This window comes from Vanacampus margaritifer, chromosome 15 (assembly GCF_051991255.1).
Source record: "Vanacampus margaritifer isolate UIUO_Vmar chromosome 15, RoL_Vmar_1.0, whole genome shotgun sequence".
In the NCBI taxonomy this organism is placed as follows: Eukaryota; Metazoa; Chordata; class Actinopteri; order Syngnathiformes; family Syngnathidae; genus Vanacampus; species Vanacampus margaritifer.
Genome location: NC_135446.1, coordinates 11,694,749 through 11,709,287, shown reverse-complemented (window position 1 = coordinate 11,709,287; position 14,539 = coordinate 11,694,749). Strand labels below are relative to the sequence as shown.

Sequence of the window (14,539 nt, the reverse complement as noted above, 5' to 3'; positions counted from 1 at the left end):
ATTCATGTGTAAGTCTGTGCGTGGTGTCGAGTCGCGCTGGGAGTGACGTCATGCAGCCGACAAATTCAGTCTTCGGAGGACCCAGCCTTGTGAATTTGGACACGGGCATAATATTCACATCCACGCAGTACTTCAGTCCCTAAAAATCCTGGAAAAAAACATATACTAGAAGTTAATGAATTAAATAAAACATAAAATTATTTTAAATTCTAAAAATATTTTATGATGACTCCATGTGATAATTCAAACTGAACTCAAAGGTCAAGCAAACATTTTATCATTTGTGTTGCTGAGTTCCATGTTGCATAGCAACTGCCAAGCTGAAAAACTGTAAAAAAAAATTGTGCATAAAAATGAACTTGGGGAATTTTTACTTTACAAGAAAACAGACATCAGCCTCACTGACTTTTAAAGGCCGATAAAAATTTAAACCTCCAAGTTGACGTGAATGTTAACATTTGAAATGAGACAGCCTATTTTTAATGTAAAAAAAAAGAGCCTGTTATCATGGCAGTCATTTTGAGCAATTAGCTCCTTCCATAAACAAGAAGGACTAATCAAATTTCAACTGCCAAAGTCATTCCCATACTACCAGGAGACTTCTCATTATGCGCTGAGCTCCTGTCTCAATCTCGCTACATCTGTCTGCGCTCATATTCAATTAAATTATGCCACTGATGCTTCACGTTCTCTGTTCAAAATAATTACATACACCACCAAGACTACCTTCAGCTTTTTACTTTTAATGACACTATTATCTACGCAAGAAGATTGGGGCCAGTGAAGAAAGAAAAAAAAAGGTTGGCAGGATTCTCACTTTATTCTCAGAATTCTCACTTTTCTGACTTTAAAGTGAAAATTCTGACTTTAATCTCAGAATTCTGACTTTAAAGTGAGACTTCTGACTTTAAAGTCAGAATAATGGTAGCACTAATTAAGTCAGAATTCTCACTTTAAAGTCAGAATTCAGAATTCTGACTTTAAAGTCAGAATAATGGTAGCACTAATTAAGTCAGAATTCTCACTTTAAAGTCAGAATTCTGAGAATAAAGTCAGAATTCAGACTTTAAAGTCAGAATTCAGACTTTTCTCAGAATTCTAAAGTCAGAAATCTCACTTTAAAGTGAGAATAATAGTAGCACTAATAAAGTCAGAATTCTCACTTTAAAGTCAGAATTCTGAGATCAAAGTCGGAATTCTCACTTTAAAGTCAGAATTCTGAGATTAACGTCGGAATTCTCACTTTAAAGTCAGAATTCAGACTTTTTTCTCAGAATTCTCACTTTAAAGTCAGAATTCAGACTTTTTTCTCAGAATTCTCACTTTAAAGTCAGAATTCAGAATTTTCTCAGAATTCTAAAATCAGAATTCTGACTTTAAAGTGAGAATAATAGTAGCACTAATAAAGTCAGAATTCTCACTTTAAAATCAAAATTCTCACTCTTAAGCCAGAATTCTCACTTTAAAGTGAGAATTTTGAGAGTAAAGTCAGAATCCTGCCAAACTTTTTTTTTTCTCTCTTCACTGGCCCTAATCCTCTTCCGTAATTATCCATCCATTCATCTTCTTCACTTTATCTGGAGTCGGGTTGTGGGGGTAGCAGGCTAAGAAGAGAATCCCAGACTTGTAACTTCATCCAGCTCTTCTTGGAGGATGGACAATACAGTGACGTCCGATCAAACCCCAGCGGTTCAAGGGGTTTGACGGAGGACGACGCACACCTGACTCGTATGATGTGTGATGATGGCTATGCTGGTGTCCTGGAGGCAATCTAAACCGATGTCTGAGCCAGCTCAACTGGCACACAATGTTATGATATATATTTTTTTAATTATGGGACTGCTGAGCGTAGCAAGCAGCACATATTACTATCCTACAAAAATGGGTTTATTGCGGTTATTATATCATCTTCCACGGATTTTTCCGCTTAAATGCGGCCCGTACCGTAGATCGCACCGGGACAAATGAGGTATCAAACGATGCGGCTCGATCTGACTCGGTGCGGCATTACTTTTCTAGGTATTCCGAGTTACCATGGCGACGCAATTCCCCAAAAACTCCCAAAAAACTCCCATAGGAAATGAATGGAGAAAGGGGGAACAAATTACAGATCAAGCACCTTTTTCCAAGACACGCTGCGCACGCATACGTTATCCGACCGATACGAATCTTAGCTCATTTTGTAGGAATTTTTCCCATCTTTAGCTCAGTGTCAAAATCTTTTTTAAGGAATGTAAGCTCTCCCCTCTGTGCGGGTTCAAAGACAGTGAGCAAACAGCAGACAAATAGCCTTCTCCCATTGTTGTGTATTGCAAGTGCCAGAGTGGCGCAATTAACTTTAGAGTGGCGGGAACAAATAAATGTACTTCCAAAAGTTTCACTTCAACTCGTCACCATGGCCACAATCTTTGCTCACTAGACATCAAATTCTCACATTTTGTAGTCACGAGTGTCTTCTTTCAGACAAACTAACTTTTATTTGCTAAGGTGTCATTTAGTACCTTTATTTTCACTTTATGCGAGGACAAGTCGGACGAACTCGCCTATCTCTTCCATGTTAAATTCAGGCGACTTTCGCTCTTCATTTCTGATAAATCATAAGTTTTCAACCTGCTCTCATTTGGTCATTTTTCATCCGATTAAAAAAATGAGAACATGCTCGTGTTCCCCAAACCCTTGCCGTTCTAACGAGCCATTTCTTGAATCTGTATCTCGAATCGTTAAGTCGTGAGAGGCTTTTGTTCAAGGGGTGCGTCTCTCATACAATCTCAATGGAATGTGGGGCGCGTGACGGCTCCAAGTCAAAAATGTGTGTGCGCTCTTAAAGTGACAGTGAGATATTTTTAGTTTCTGTTGATTATGGTTAACTTCCACATTTCTTGACCGATTTTTGTCGTTTAAATTTTAAACTCTTCAGCTCATTTACATTTTTTTAAATACATTTTCAGGGACAGTGAGATACTTTTAATTGATGTTGATTATGGTTAACTTCCACATTTCTTGAGCGATTCCAGTCGTTTAAATTTTAAACTGTTCAGCTCATTTACAAAGTCAAATGTGTGTGCGTGAAAGTGCATTTTTCTTAAAGGGACAGTGAGATATTTTTAGTTGATGTTGATTATGGTTAACTTCCACATTTCTTGAGCGATTCCAGTGGTTTAAATTTTAAACTGTTCAGCTCATTTACAAGAGTCAGCAGTCCCATTCAAAATTTCCGCGGGATTTTTTCTAGTTAAACTATTATAATCCTAAAAAACAAACAAAGTATTACTTGCTTAAACACAAAAAAAAAATGGTTCTTCTTCCACCTCTCGCTCTGCAGGAGCTTTCCTGTGACAACTGATGAAAAGCTTTCGTACGTCTGCAACATGGCAAATCGGCCAAGCTAAATTTAGTGCGAGTGTCGCTGGCAACGCCTGATGCAACAGTACGCGCGGGTTTACCTTTGCTTGACTGGCTCATTAAGACGCTGCTGGGTGCAGCCAGTCTATGTTCTCTCACCATGCGGTGACACGGAGGCAGCTGAGCCAGATAAAAAGCTTCTGATGATCAATTGGAATGTCTGAACTAAATATTTCATCGTTTTTTTTCCCCCCTCAACCATCAACGCGGTGTGTGCTCATATTAATCTTCATATCGTCATTTTACCAGGCGGTGTTGTTAGAAATACTTCTGAAAAGTTATAACTAAAACTAACAGGGCTGTCAGAATCAAAGCGTTTTCAATTGGTGGAGTCAATGGCGGGAAGATGAATTAACATGGACTATAGGTAGTTCTGATTTACTTGCTGGAGTGTAGTGCTCATGAGCAGAACTAATAAAGCTGTAAGGGAGAAGTTCTGAGAATTGTTTGAGTCCATTTCGATCGTTTAGAAATGTTCTGTTCAAGGCTCAAAGGATGTTATTTGACTCTAAATATACGATACGATATGACATACTTTTATTTTCCCCGTGGGGAACTTTTTCCTGGACTCCGTCCAGCTGCAGTTTACAGTAAGGAAAAAACAACAGAATAGAGAGAGATAAAATCAAAATTAAATAAGAAGTGCAGCAGTAGTTTACAGTAAGAAAAACAACAGAATAGAGAGAGATAATTAAAATAAATAATACACACACACTCCTATATATATATATTGCACCACTTAGTTAATGTCGGTTATTAAGCAATTTGATGGATGTCGGCAGGAATGAGTTCTTGTAGCGGTTCAGCCTGGTTCTGGGGGCCCTGAATCTATCAATATACTTTCTATTTGATCATTTTGCATCAATTCCAAGATTTTACTCAAGCAAATATTGGTTACAAGCTTTTATGACAATTAATAATGATTAATCGCGATTAATTATGGAAGATTGTGCGATTAATTAATTTTTTTAACTGTTTGACAGCACTAAAAACTAACTATTTTCTCTTTTTTTCTTCTTAAAAAAACCCTAAACATTTTCTAATGAAACTAATCACTAATATAGTTGCACCTATGTCAATATTTGTTAACTCGTTCACTCCTCGCTATTTTCACTGAAGCAAGCCCCTTCGCTCCCGGCAGTTTTACTGGATTTTGACTGATTTTGCAAACTCCAAAGAATATTGTGTTATAAAAACATGGAACCATGGAGTCTCTTCTTTCATCAGGAATTTTTTTTTCCCGATCTGTTTCTGTTTCGCAGCAATTAGCATTAGAATATAGCCAAGTTTCATCGTTATTCACAATTCTGTTTAAAACACAGGGGAAAAAAAGCTTTTTTGCAACATGGCCCTGGTTGACCTCTTATACTCTGCTGTCACCTGCTGGACAATTTTTGTAATAACTACCATTGCTTTATGCAACCTCTTCAGGTCAGAGATTGCATCAAAGCCTTTTGTATGCTCTAGCATAAAAAACAAACAAAACAAAAAAAACGTATAAATACATTTTTGGGACCATGGCAATTTTTTTAAAAATATAACGTTTTTATATGTTTTTGGAGCAAAGGAGTTACTGTGCTGATACTGTACAGTACTCATATCTGTAAAAATACTAGAAATTGATAGCACTTCACCAGTCTGACATGTACTTCTGGGTAGGAGTACATACTTCATGTATTTTAATGGCAACATCCACTATCCTATGCTCTCACGCTGTGACTAAAGAAAAGCTAAAAATAAATGGAGGAGTACACATAAGTATCCCACATGCTCAGAGGAGTGAAGCGTTGCCATCGGCAGCTGAAGAGCCCGCAGCTTCCTGTACACGTGCGCGCGCATCCTACGGCGCCTTTAGAGCGCCACCGCTGCCGTTTTGTTTTCCACTTCCTAATTACGATAATTCCGGTTAACCCGGCGAATTGATGCTACCATTTCCAGAGTGCCTGCACTTAGCTTATCCCGCTAAACAACACCCTGGTGGTTGTCAGTGAGGGGCTCCATGTCATGGTGTGAGTAATTTAGAGTGTTAGCGCGGCTTTTTGAGTACACGTGTGGAATAAAGCCTGTAAATGGAGCCTCCACTCACAGCACCTGAGTCACTCTGCTCTCTACGGCGGCCTCATTACATGCCACTTAACAGGATTTAAATGTCACGTCGCAGGATGACGCATCTTGTTTTCCTACAGGTTGGACAAAAGTTTGGCATCACTGCCGTGTTTTGATCAAAGCAGTTGGGATGGTGATCAATAGTGCAATTTAAAGGGAAAGCCAACCTTAATAATCTTATACAGTGGTACCTTGGCTCACGAACTTAATTGGTTCCCACAGAGAGTATGTGAGCCGAAAAGTTCGTCTTCCAAACAAGTATTTCCCATAGGAAACCATTGAAATGAGAATAATCCGTTCCCAGGTCCCCATAAAACACAATTTACTACTAAAAAAGCCTTAAAACTACACAAAATATACCTTATTTTATGTATAATAAATGTGCTATTGTATTGTAATTAAAGAAATACACTGTACTGTATAATAAAGTGTTTTTATTTGCAAAACTTGCAACTTGCCTTTGTGATGGTACAGTAGTTGAAGGCTTGATGGAATGGAGTGGGAGGAGGAGGGAGGGAGGGAGTTACTGTTTGGAAGGAGAGTCCTCCGGTGTGGCTTCTCTTCTTTGCTTCTTAGGAGACTCTTTATCCTTGTTGCTGACTAAAAACCTCTTAATTGATACCTGTTGGTAGACTTAGCGTACTGGTACTGGGACGCTAAGTCACACAAACGCGCACCTCGTTCGTGTTTGTCGACGATCTCCTTCTTCTACTCGACCGTAATTTTCTTCAATGTCTTCTTAGGCTTAACACTAGCCTTTTGTGGGGTCTTTTTCGGTCCCATGGTAGCAAAAGTACACTCCAAAAGTACTCCAAAATGATCCAAAATGTCTACCGAACACAAACCACGTCCGCACTCAAACAAAGGGGGCGACGAACTGGGACGCCGTGAGCGTGCGTCAGCTTCTCGTGATTTCTCGTGTCGCGAGATTTGGTTCGTCCGCCGAAAACTAGTTCGTCAGCCGAGACAAAATGCTCGCGAATTTAATGTTCGTGAGGCGAAAAGTTCATGAGCCGAGGTACCACTGTATGTGATCTCACTAGTTTAAACATGGCATTCTGATTAATATTACATTTGTGGAATAGGAGAAAAATCCAGCTGTTTTTATCTATCTCAGGGGGCGGCCATTTTGAGAACTGCTGTCAATTGAGGATGACATCAATGTTGCTCAAGGCTGAGGCGACGACCTATCACAGCTCACCCACTCGACAGTGACAAAATGGCCGCCTTCTGACATTTATTTTTCTCAAGGCCCTCTTCAAATGTATTTTTAACAAACATACACAACCAATAAATACATCTGGGACAGATTAAAGTCATGTCTTAATACTAAAATGACTTTGCTGCTATGTGACTTTGTCTTAATCCAAGTTGCATATCAATCGACGCATCTTCCTGCTTGATCTTTTGTTTTCAGCGTCTTTCATTTTAAGAAACTCATCCTGCCTCGTCCCCAGGCATGGGAGTGTGTTGTGGGCGGATGTAGGATGCAGAGGGTTCTTTTTTCCTTGAATAAAACACAGTCCCGGCTCCGACTGTTTACATCTCCGAGGCACGTCTGTGGCTGTTTCCATGGTAACCCGAGTAAAGATATAGTTGGAATGCCTCAGAGATTCAGTGCCTCAAATGGTGCTTAATGTGAGACGTGAGTTGAAGAGTGAATAGGTGAGCACGAACGGGCAAGGAGTGGAATGGCCTCGCTGACAATTTCTTCCAAACCTGCTGAAGAAATGTACACTAGACCCCAGAAAAATGCTGTTTGGGGAGATTCAATCACAAGGAATTACTTTTGGTATTCTGACTGGCTTGCATATGCATGTGACTTCAATCAAATATTCAGTGTCTTGAGTTTCCTTTTATAGAATGAGGAAGGCAGCGTTTCTTTTTGTATTGTAATGCTATAACTGTGGCACATCCCAGGGGGGGACTGTGGTTTTTAATGTCTACCATTTCCGATCAAAACTGGGAATAGAGCAAACTGAAAGATGTCTGTTATCACAAACTGTGAAGATTAAGCTTCATGATTTTTTTGCTGCACTGTAAAGTCAAAGCAAAGGATTGAACGTGTTAAATTGAGGAAGTGATTCTTATGCGTACCACTAGAGGGAGCCCACACTGGCATGTATGTTTGCATGCTAGGGGTACTTACCTGTATTTTTATTTTTTTTTTACATCGTCTCATGGTGAATTCAAACAAGAAACCATTCATTAAAAGATAAATAGTTTATGTGAATCTTTCACATAATATTCACTTTTATACACATTGTTCTCAACATGATATACAGTGATTTGTTTTTTTTTTAAACCTCCAACACAACATTTCTTTTCTTTTTCTTTTTTAGCATGCACTTCAGAATGCCAACAAAGGCTCCACGAATACAGACTTAAAACTAGAATTTATCCTCACGATAAAACATAGAAAACGTGAACTCGGATCAAAAAGCTCGACACGTCTGAAGACACAATGGAGAAGCACAGCATCGGACTACCATGACTTTCACAGGTAAGGGCCATGAACACAGTAAGACACAAAAATACGTGTTCTGGATTCAGAAAAATAAACAGTTTTTTTTTTTCAAGTTACAATATCATCCTAAAAATACACAAAGAACGGTACTCCTTTGTCAAATTCAAGAGTAAAGCAGCGTGTGTACTACACAAGGAGGATTGTGGGCATAGAAGGTGACACGTCAACAATGCCACCACCTGACAGTCCTCTCCATCATTCTTCTTCTTTTTCCCTTTCAGCCCTCAGGTTTCTATGAAAATCACAGTGTGGAGTGGCACTTTTTGTTTCTCGGATTATTGCAAATCGACCAAGGAGATTTAGGGCCACACTGGAAAAAATGGAAAGAAATGGTCAAGAATAAAGTCAATCTTGGTGGAAAAGAGTGTAAAATGTTAATAAAATGAATTAAGCTTCAAATGCTGGCGGATCCTGGTTTTTTTTTGTTTTTTTTTAGCGCATTTGTCAAGTTGACAGACTGATATTGTGGAGTGACAATTTGGTTATTTTAAACCTTAATATGTAGGTATATGTGCGTGGGAGCTCTACAAGTACTCACTTCACTCCACAGTTGCACTTTTGCCAAGTTTGCTGTATTCAAAAGAAATTAAAGGAACCGTTTTGATTAGCCATGATTGAAGTTGACTGACTCACTTCGATAACGCCCCCCCCACACACACACACAATTTTATAAACTTTTAAAATAGTGCGACTTTTTTTTTTTTTGCAATGTTATTATTTTATTGTCATATTTTTTTTCAGTGTGGCCCTAATTCACCTTTTATTACAAAATGGATTTGATTGTTTGGGTACATGGAATTGCTACTGTGCAAAAGTAGCCATTCTAGAAGTCCCCCCCCCCTTTTTTTTTTTTTTACTTGGTAAACTTTTGCTACACATTTCCTCCAGACCCAGATAAAAAAAAAAAAAAACAGTTTGATACAATTAGAAGAATCAATTGATTTTAGCCACCACAGTCATGAGTCATCATCTGCTCGTAATCATTTGGTCCATTTGCAGCACTAACGCCGGGTCGTTGCATGTTCAACGCACAGTGGGAGACTTCTACAACGGCGCTTGCATCACCGGCGGGAGGCTGTGGGTGCCTGCCTACTCTCCCTCCATCCGTTTCTGTGCTAATCTGAAAAGTGACCACATCAAACGCCCACCGACTTGACCGTTGAAAAATGTATACGTACATCAACACACAGCAGAGCTTTTTTTTTTTTTAACCTACTGAAATTGACCAAAATGCAGAGATGTCACATTGATTCAACTTAGCACAGTTGTCTCTCTATACTGTATATACCGGATGTGAAATATGAAAACACTCCATCATAGAACACAAAGTGCCTCGACTAATACACTTATTGCAAGGGTGGGGGAGGGAGATACCATAGCGAGATTTGAGTGTCCGACGGTGCAATTTAGCAACCAACAGTGACAAATGCGCCGCCGTGGGTGACTTATTTACACAAGTCCTTTGGAGCACGTGTTCTGTTGGCTTTGGCCTCGTGTTTCGGGATTAAATGCTTGTCACAGTCCTCGTGGATTCTTGGGGGAAGTTCATCCTCCGTGTGCCGGGCCGCGGGGCCGAGCGGGCAGCCGTCTCCTAGTGGTTTTTGCGTCGATTCCCTCCTTTATTGTCCTGTAGGAGGAGTGGCTGGAATGCCTCCAAATGGGGTCTTCCCACTGCAATAGGTCCTCATATTGTTATACAGTCTCCGCCCGGGCGGGCGGGGTTAATCAAACCAGAAATGAATTCTCAGCCTGTCGCCATTAAAACATTGCGTCATGAGTGTTGTATTTTTGGAAATGCATGCAGAAAAATGAAACACGGTGTATTACTATTGTTGTGTTTTAGACGGAAGTGGTCAATAATTTAGTCAACAGACAAGAAGGAATGTTTTTAAAAGCACTGTTTTTTTATTTGATTTTCTTTTGGCCAATCTATGTGCAAAAAGCATCTTCTGCAAGCCAGTTGCTAGGCAACCCTTTGCTACTTGTATAGTAATGGAGGAAAGGGTGAGGTCCAAGTTTGCAGTCCCACACCTGTTGGAGCGCACAGGAAATTTATGCATATCGCGCTATAACATCAATAATGGATGAAATATGGATTTTTCTTTTTTTTTTTTAAATGACGCTTACTGGAATCTATTGTTTTGGAGAAATTAGGGTTTATTGCGACAAAAGAGTGTTCAGGACACACATAGAAGAAGTCACAATGTTATAAGAAAATCCGATTTTTTTTAAACAAGCATAATTTGATTTAGAATTTTTTTTTTTTATCATAGGCTAATTTACGCAAGTGTCAATATGAGCCCTTATAACTTTTTCCCACCACTTTTTAATCTCGTTGGATTTAGCTAATCAAACTTTAGTACAAGATTCAGAACCAATTGTTTTTCATTTATTAGAGATATAAGGACCAAAAAGGCCACAAAGGGGGGTGGTGGGGGCATTTTGATTTGTTGCCAGAATAAAGTTGTAAAATTAATAGGAAAAAAAATGCAATATTACGAGAATAAATATCCAAGTTACAAAATATAAGTCATGATATTATGACAATATATGTCGGCTATTTCAAAAAGGTTGCCTGGATAAAGTCGTATTATTAGGATGAAAATATTGTAATTTTGATACAATTGCAAGAAAAACAAATTCAAGTTGAATCAATTGCCCTAGAGTGAGTGAGAAAATCTGTTGACTTTACATCTCGATGATTTAGTTCTCCATTACATACATATATCCATATATTATATATATATATTCATTAAGGTTAATATAATAAAATTAATTTATAGTAACTTGCCGATGCACGAGCACCCAAGCACTGCTTACTTCCTACGTCTTGTAACAAGTTCGAAAAAAAAAAACTTTCTGGGAGTCGAGCCAGTGTTGCACTGGTAAGTCAGTAAAAAGTGTCCAATGTGATAATGAGTGCCCCCTTCATATCAAAATTGGAACTGCACCCAAGTGTGAAAAATAACAAAAATGAAGTTAGCCCACTGTAGTTCTGAATCTATTTGGTGTGCTCCTATTACTCCTTTGTAAATGGTAGTTTATATTACAGTACATACAACTAAAGGATCTTCTTAATTCATCTACATCTTTCATGATACATTGTCAATTCGCAACAATGTTAATTTAAGGCACTTTCCTCACATATTTAATAAAAGTAACTAAGGCCCCGCAAACATATTCCGGTCTGTCATCTCATAGATTATTGAACGACCTCCATCTTTGAGTGCATACAACCAAAACCAAAAAAAAAAACATTGGGAGCCAAATGCGGAGGGGGTTTCTGCAATGAACCCGCACAGCCGTGCAGAGGGTTACCTTTCTGTCAAGGCGCTGCTTTCCCAAAGCCATTAAGATAGAACGCCACTCTCTGCTCGTGTGAAACCAGTAAACACCATCTCTTTGCAGTTATCTAAGAGTGAACAACCAGAAACATACGTACAGCTTACATGTGCATATATGTGCAGGCATGTGGAAAAGGAAAGGACACCCGCTTTCTTGTTTTTATGCATCAGGGCTGAAAAGTCAATGAATATGGAGTGGGAAGTCGGCAATGACATTTTTGGAATAACGCTAATGGGGAGCTTGCATTAGGACTAATATGAAGTGACGTAAAAATTGCATTAGGGTCACATGGATTTTTTTTTTCAAAATTAGGGGAGGGGGGGGGGCAGAAAGTTACAGGGGGTAAAGTCAAAGTTGGCGATAATTCGGGAAAAAGTGTTATCTTGCCGGAGTAAAATTGCAATGAGGAAAAAAGTTGTATTGTTAGCGAGAACATTAATAGGATTTAAATTTTTTTAAATGATTTGAAATATTATACATAAAAAGCTGGCAGGAAAAAAGTTTTTTTAATGTTACAAGAACACATTTGCACTACTTTGCAAAAGTTTGTAGCCAAATTTTCAGAATAAATTGTTAAATTAATTATGAGCAAAAAGTTATAAAATCAAAAGAATATAATTGCCGGACTAAAATTATAATATAGGCAAAATGTAAAAAAAACAAAAAAACATTTGAAAGTAATAATTTCCTGTCCTTTGAGTAAAAAGTCAGCATATTGCCTGAATACAATTGCAATATTTAGGGGAAAAGGTTTTTATGTTGTTTTCGAAAATTTGTCTGATGACAAAAAAAATTTCATAGAGCTATCATAAAATTGTAATATGGCGGAAAAGATCTAAATGTTACAAGAAATTTGCACAATTATGAATAATAATGATAAAAAGTCCAACAGTTGTTGGTATAAAATTATGTTGAAAAAAAGTAAGAGAGAAAAAAATCTGAATCAACACCAACAACAAAAAAGTGATTTAAACTTAGTGGGGGATCTTCAAGTTGTTTTTCTTTGGACAGCACATTTGTTGAGGCCGACTCAACACCGCCTCTGCAGGTTGAAGTCAAGTAGTGCACCCTAGTTTGCCTTACAGTTCCCGATACATAAAACCGAAACAGAAAGCGGTTGTTCAGTACTTCCTTTTTCACGTGGCGGCATATATATGATATTTTCACAGGGTGCCCTGGTGCAGTCTTCCCTGGCAACATGGCTTACAGACGACGATGGTTTACAGAGTGGAGTCCATGCAAAAACATGAGCAGGTGAAGAGGGAGAGATGTGTGTGCTTGCGCGAATGACAAACGCTCGATCTAAACAACAACAAAAAAAACAATGAAAATAAAATATATATTTTTTTTATGGAAGCACATCTTTTTCCCTCCAGGTATCGAAATAGAGCAACATCTAATATCCCTGATTACAAACATGTCCCTTATTAAATGTTATGGCTGCTACTTCAAAAGCCATCAGTCTGTTTTTTTTTTATTGCAATATGACAATATCAAATCAAAAAAGGAAACTTCAAGTGACACAGGAGGATGATAGCCAAAGCACACTCAGGCGAAAGCCAGTACATCAGTCTTTGCTACAGGTGGTCAATACTAGCACAGTTCCGTTTGTGATCGGATACGGAGCGGGCAATGCAAAAAAAAAAAAAAAAAAAAGTGTGGCGGCGCCGGACGTCTCACAGGATGGAGGGAATAGGCGAACGTGAGCGTCGAAGTGGGCAGGGCGATCCGTAGGGCGAGGTGACGGGAGACAACCTCAAGGAGTTGCCAGCCATGCCCGCTATGTTGTTTAAGCTCCGAGATTTCTCGTAGCCTTGGGATGGGGCGCGACAAAAAGGTGGAGGTGGAGGTGGTGCGGGACATGAACACACACAGGCAAGGCAGGCAGGCAGGCAGGCAGGCATCCGAGTCCAGGCCGAGTGAACCATGGCAAGACAGGAGACAGGAGTGAAATAGAGCAACTCTCACATCGTGTATGGTGAGTGCATGCACAGATTAGATCGCCAACAATCGCGGTCAGGCACGATGAGAGGTAATCGCATAACAACAGTGGGGTCAAATGTGAGCATTTCCCCTTCCTGGTGATCAAAGTCGGCAAGGCCAGATTCTTCGATATCTTGAAACGATGATCCGGTTGTGTGGGGTAAAGCTGACCAACTAATGGATTTAAATCGATAGTTTTTGATGGGTCAAACAGATTTAAAAAAAAAATATATGCATAGGTCTTGATTGACTGACTGTGGCAGCTAGCAAGTGTTAGCAAACATAATCTTTCTAACTCATACACTGCCATTGACGGCTATAGACGTAAAACATTCATTTTAACTATTTCTATTAGTGTAACATTTTTCTCACTTTTGTTAACAAGAGTATGAAAACCTAGAATTTTTTTATTGTATTAGAACAGATTAACTAGTGAAGTCATGCGATTGATTACGATTAAAAATGGTTATCGCCTGACGCCCCTAATTTTTAATAATCTTTTATTTAAAAACAAACAAAAAAGATTACAAATTGAAAAAAAATACAATTATTTTATTTTTTATTAAAAAAAAGAAAAGATTATTAAAAATTAGGGGTGTCAGGTGATTACATTTTTTAATCGTAATTAATTGCATTACTTTACCAGTTAACTCACGATTAATCACAAATTTTATATCTGTTCTATATGTACAATTTTTTTTCTAGGTTTTCATACTTTTGTTAAAAAAAGTGGGAAAAAAAGATGTTAAAATAATAGAAATAGTTCAAATGAATTTATGACGTCTATAGCCGTCAATGGCAGTGAACGAGTTAATGTTGCCAAACTTTCAGGTCACAGAGCTTGCAACCACTAAGTACTGTATTTCTCAGACAAGCTAAGTTTTAACTATTATTTCTACTTTAATCCCCCACCCCCAAAAAAATTCACCACTGTCATTGCAAGTATGATAAAATGATGTATTTATTAAAACTTACCTGACATATAGCTACGCTAAAGGTTACTTAAAGCATGACATCTAGTACCAAAATGTCCTTTTTTAATCGCACCTAACAAAAAAAAACAGTAAGAAAGACAACTAGAAGACACTGATTTATTTGGAGTGTGAAACTAACCCCTCTCTGATTGAGCAGCCTCCTATTAACTGTTTGCCCGTAGACCCAAGCCATCAATTTTCA

The 14,539-nt window shown here is 38.5% G+C and overlaps 1 protein-coding gene across 3 annotated transcripts in view; it reads right to left on the bottom strand.

Moving 5' to 3' along the window:
- Nucleotides 1-7,716: 7,716 nt before the first annotated feature.
- The window catches only part of kcnc2 (potassium voltage-gated channel, Shaw-related subfamily, member 2), a 49,824-nt gene continuing 43,001 nt past the window's right edge, over nt 7,717-14,539 (bottom strand). The window contains exons 4-5 of one of the 3 annotated variants that reach the window (XM_077544548.1): nt 11,354-11,447; nt 7,717-9,706 (exon numbers count right to left, since the gene is read on the bottom strand). In XM_077544548.1, coding sequence (XP_077400674.1) covers nt 11,386-11,447 — 62 coding nt within the window. In that variant the 3' untranslated portion in view covers nt 7,717-9,706; nt 11,354-11,385. Of the gene's footprint in view, nt 9,707-11,353; nt 11,448-12,711; nt 13,194-14,539 lie in introns of those variants that run through there. The other 2 variants (XM_077544547.1, XM_077544546.1) reach the window with 2 other exon arrangements.